This window comes from Balaenoptera borealis (assembly GCF_965194805.1).
Source record: "Balaenoptera borealis genome assembly, chromosome: 1".
Taxonomy (NCBI): domain Eukaryota; kingdom Metazoa; phylum Chordata; class Mammalia; order Artiodactyla; family Balaenopteridae; genus Balaenoptera; species Balaenoptera borealis.
The window spans coordinates 40901387-40906404 of record NC_138860.1 but is presented as its reverse complement, the minus strand read 5'-3'; the positions used below and the strand labels follow the sequence as shown (position 1 = coordinate 40906404).

At 40.6% G+C, this 5018-nt stretch overlaps 1 protein-coding gene across 3 annotated transcripts in view; it reads right to left on the bottom strand.

Annotated features, from left to right (window-relative positions):
• Nucleotides 1-5018, bottom strand: part of DTL (denticleless E3 ubiquitin protein ligase homolog) — a 60791-nt gene that overhangs the window by 25007 nt on the left and 30766 nt on the right. For all 3 annotated transcript variants that reach the window (XR_014246875.1, XM_082399933.1, XM_082399934.1), the window contains exon 14: nt 1837-2669. Coding sequence is in view for 2 of the 3 variants with exons in the window: in XM_082399933.1 (XP_082256059.1) it covers nt 1837-2669 (833 nt within the window). In the remaining variant the exon portion in view is untranslated. The remainder of the gene's footprint in view (nt 1-1836; nt 2670-5018) is intronic.

Here is a 5018-nt window from a genome sequence, read left to right as displayed (position 1 = left end):
CTAGAAGAAGAAAGTTTAGATTTTAAAGATTGTCTAAGATAAAGTTCAGCTGTTACCTCAGCAAGTTATCACTAAGGGTATTTTAAGATAGGATGCCTAGAAATTTGCTTACTTAGTCAGATAGATTTCAGTCTCAAATACTTTGATGGCAATGTCTCTTTTGGTTGATTTGTACTAAATACAGAAAAATTTAAGGCAGCATGCAAGGAAGGAAGAAACAGATTTTTCATGTGAACAGAAAATATTTACCAGTTAAGCCTCATAATAGGAACCAAAGAGGTTACAATTACCATCCTCTTTGAAATATGTGTGTAAATCACCCTCCCAAATTTACAAACGAGATAAGTATTCAAATGGCAGATACTACTCCTTTCTGAAGTCTACATTATCAACATGTACATAAAGAAAAAAATTATTTTAAAGAAACTTAAGCTTCAAAGATTGAAATTATAAAGCCAGAAATATCTTGGACCAGCGCACTATTTTTTTAAAGCCTTTAAGGTGTACACATTCATGAAAACAATTTTTTATTCAAATTGCTTTTCTGCTAAAACATAGCTCGGACCAGCTCCCTGAAATAAAATTCCTATAATAATAGGAATTTTAGCTAGGGGCAAAGATCACCTACAGTGATAATTTTGAGAGAAGAAAGGAAAGACTACTTATAGCTTTTTTTTTTTATATTCTGTAGCAGGTCTTGGAGTTTGTCTTTGAAGTAATCTTTAAAATATTTCTAGTTTATCTTTCCTAAAATTATGGAATAGGCTTCATGACAGTAGGAGGGGGATATGAGCACTTATTAAACTAGAACTGGCCTAAGGTCATCTAGCCTCTGCCCTTTAAATGGGCAGATGTCACTGATCATGACTCCTAAATTGGGTTTCAATCATTCTTCCACCTTCTCCCTAACACAGAGAAAGAGCTACTATGAACTACAGGAGAAACTTCCTTAACCCACCTCCATCCTTAACTTGCAAACTGAGTAGCAGAAGCTTTCTATTCCCTTTGACTGGTGTCCATAGCTCACCCAATGCTCACAGCTACTTCTGCCTCCACCATAATGAGTCACTTGCTTTTCAAGGTTCACAAAGCTATTTCTGCCAGCAATATCTGTTTTTGAAATTATCTAAGTTAAATAAAAAGATAAGTTAAACTGAATGTTTAAAAAAAAGGCAGATACAGGTGAGTTGTCAAAAATACTGGTGTGAGCAAGATGATCGTGAAAGATTGGGGAGAAATCGTAAAAATCTAGAAGGATTCTTCACTTAAATTGCTTTGTAAGTATCTTAATTTTGCTTTATTTTAAATAATTATAAGCTGTAATTACATATTGAAAATCTATTTATGGATGTTGGCAAATTGTCCATGAATTACAGCTTTATCTATAAAAAGGGGAGAGAATCTATAAAAAGAGGCTGCAGGGGTTGGGGGGTAGGGGAGGGAATAATGTCAAACAAAGGAGAGGGAAGATATTTTTGAATTGATATCCTGGAGGATGAAGAAGGCTTTGATGAATCAGGCAAGGGGGCTGAGGGGTATGGACCCTGACAGATGGGATTTTAATGGAAGTAAATAGGGTTGCCAGATAAAATACAGGACACACCCAGCTACATTTGAATTTCAAGCAACAAATAACTTTTAGTATGAAAAACTTTTAGTATAAATATGTCCCATGAATATCTGTCCTGCATTTGTATGTGCTAAATCTGGCAGTCCTAGGAATAGATTTACTTTAAAAAAAAAAAAAAAAAAAAAAAAGCATTCTGACTTCTGAGAAGAGATCTGTGCCTGCCCTGGCCAAGTTGGGAAATGCATCTTCTACCACTGCCAACTTACCGGGCCTGGAGAAGTCTTTCCACTCTGTCTCCTAGGGTTGGGGGTCTGGGACGATGGACTTCGTGGAGACGAATTCTCAGCCTTCCGTTTGGCTGCCATGGCCAATAACCAGTTTTTATTCTCTGGGGAGCTATTCTCTTTGCCTACCACTTCAGAGCCTTCTCCACAAGATCCCAAAGGAAGAGGTAGTGTTCCACAGCCTTCTGAAGCATAAGGACTGGCAGGAGAAGGAGGCTCTGTGACACTCATACTAGTCCCTTCAATCTTGCTTGGTTTGGTAGGACCTAGAGAGTCCTTACCAAGGTCTTCCTGGTTACCAGCAAGGCAGCACAGATCCAAATGAAGCTTTTCAACTGGGTCATCAAGCTCAGTCACACAGTTGCAACTCTTTACACACTTTTGTTTCACATTCTCCAGACAACTTGAGTCTAGCCTCCTCTTTACTCTATTTCTAGACTCAGAGCAAGCCACTGCTTGGGATGATTTCAGGCTCACAGGTATAAGGGCTTTTCTTGGAGACATGATCTTGGTCTCAGAAGCAGGTGGAGTCATGGGTGGTGATAAGGAAGGTGTTCGGGTCATCCAGTTTCTAATGGACATCTTGAAAGATGAGGGTGGCTTGGGAGAGACAGAAGACACGGAGCCTCTTCTGCTGATGGGAGATCGGGTCTTGGCAGGAGGGGTTTTAAGAGAGAATGTGGCAGTATTTGAAGGAAGAGGGAGGTCTCCAGCACAGCTTGGAGCACAAGCTGCTGATGATGGGGAGGAAATGGATGGACTGCTCTTTACTCTGGGGGCTTTGGCAGGAGTACTCTGGCTACTTGTCACTGTTACTGAAAAAGAAAAGAGGGTCACAAAAATCACAAGTGAAAGCCATAGAATATCCCCGAGTTCTCATGAAGGAAAATTATAGCTAACTTAATCATCCAGGGGTTGATTTCCCAGTGAGTAGATCACATAAGTCATTTGATTCTTACTGGACCCTTTTGGCATTTTCCTTCCCTTTTCCTAACTGCCAGCCCGCCAAACACCCTGCTGTAAAACACATACTTGTAAAAATCTAGAAATTACAGAAAAATTTAACAGCATCCAAGTGAACCACTTTTAGTGTTTTTTCTATACTTGTGCATGTGATATAATACATCTCTTTTTTCTATACAAAAATGGGACCATGATGTACCAAATATTTAGTAACCTGCTTCATAACATATCATGAACATTTCCCACATTAATACAGATTTATATCATTTTTAACAGCTACAAAGTGTTCTAAGGTAACAGTAAGACATTAGGGTTGTTAATGATATTTTGTTTTCATAAGTAAAGTTGCCATTAGCATTCCTGTGTATACTTCTGAGCACAGGGCAGAGAGGCACCGCCCACTAAGGAGCGTACAGGTCTACAGTCTGGCACAATCACTATGTGACTTGGCACAACCTTTCACCTCCTCTGCCTCGCATTCCACATCTATTAAATGGAGATAGTTTTTAATCTCCATAAGAAGTAATTCCATCAATTACTTGTTATCAGGCCTCATGTGGCTTTCCACCTTAATTTACAATTTATGATTTTCCACAAGCCAAAGAACTTCAAAGAACATTTCAGAAACTCAACGCACGCTCTCTGTAAAGCAAATCAAATAGTGGATAGAACTCTTCTCTATGTGTCTTGTCCCTTGTTTACAGGCAATGACAAGTACTTCAGGCAAATTCTTATAAACTGGGACTTCCCTGGTGGCACAGTGGTTAAGAATCCGCCTGCCAATGCAGGGGACACGGGTTCGAGCCCTGGTCCGGGAAGATCCCACATTCTGCGGAGCAACTAAGCCCTTGCACCATAACTACTGAGCCTGAGCTCTAGAGCCTGTGAGCCACAACTACTGAGCCCGCATGCCCCAACTACTGAAGCCCGCGTGCCTAGAGCCCGTGAGCCTAGAGCCCCTGCTCTGCAACAAGAGAAGCCACCGCAATGAGAAGCCCGCGCACCGCAATGAAGAGTAGACCCTGCTCACCGCAACTAGAGAAAGCCCACGTGCAGCAACGAAGACCCAAGGCAGCCAAAAATAAATAAATAAATAAACTATTAAATTACTGAAAAACATTAAAAAAAAAATACCACATGACTGGTTAAAACCAACTTTCCACCTACAGTGTACCTGTACCTGTGCAGCAGATGCACAACCATGCTGACTGCTCACTTTCAATGAATGAGTGCTAGCCTTAGGTTGACTCTTATGCCCAACATCATATTTCCCTGGTCCATTTACTCTTCTATTCTCTATATGACTATTCCAGACTTTCTTTTCTCTCCTCAAATCTCTATCACCTCCACCCCTCATCCTTATTCTCAGTTGATGATTCTGATTCCTATCTAAGAAAATAGAAGCTGTCAGAACAGATGGAAACTTCCACAAGTTCTGACCATCCCATTTATCCACCTACCTTCACTGTGCCTATGTTTCTGCCTTCTGGTTACTATGCATGAACTATCCACACCCCTGACAAAGGACTACTCTTCAACATGTATATTAGATATCATCCCCTCACTCGAGGACACTGGTCCAGCAAACTTCCCTGCATCGATCTTCCCCTTCACTATAGGATCCTTTCAATCACATACAAAATGCTATATTCTCATTAAAAACAAAACCAAACCAAAACAAACTTCAACACAGCTTCCTCCTTCAGCTACCACTTCATCTCTCTTCTTTCCTTTCTAGGAAGATTCCTTGAAAGAGCCTTCTCTTCTCCCATCCTCCTGAACAACACTAATCAGGCCACCAACACGCCACCAAAAACTGCTCTCACTAAGGCTGCCCGCACTGCCAAATCTAAGGGTCAGTTTTTAGCCTTCATCTTACATTGCATGCCAAAAACATCTGACCAAATTCATCCCTCTCTCCTTAGTTTACACAATACTCTCCTGGTTTTTCTCTTACTTCTCAGGTTGTACCTGCCCCTTCACCTCTCCAATTTCTAAATATTAGGACGTTCCAAGGCTCAGACCCCAGACCTATTCTCTTTTCCATCTATAGCTACCTTTTACCTATATGATGATGAATCCCAAATTTCAACTCCAGCCCTAAATTGCAGAATTAAACATCTAACCGCCTCTCTGACATCCCCATTTAGATGTCTAATAATATCAAACAACATATCCAGCTGTTCCCTCCCCCAAACCTG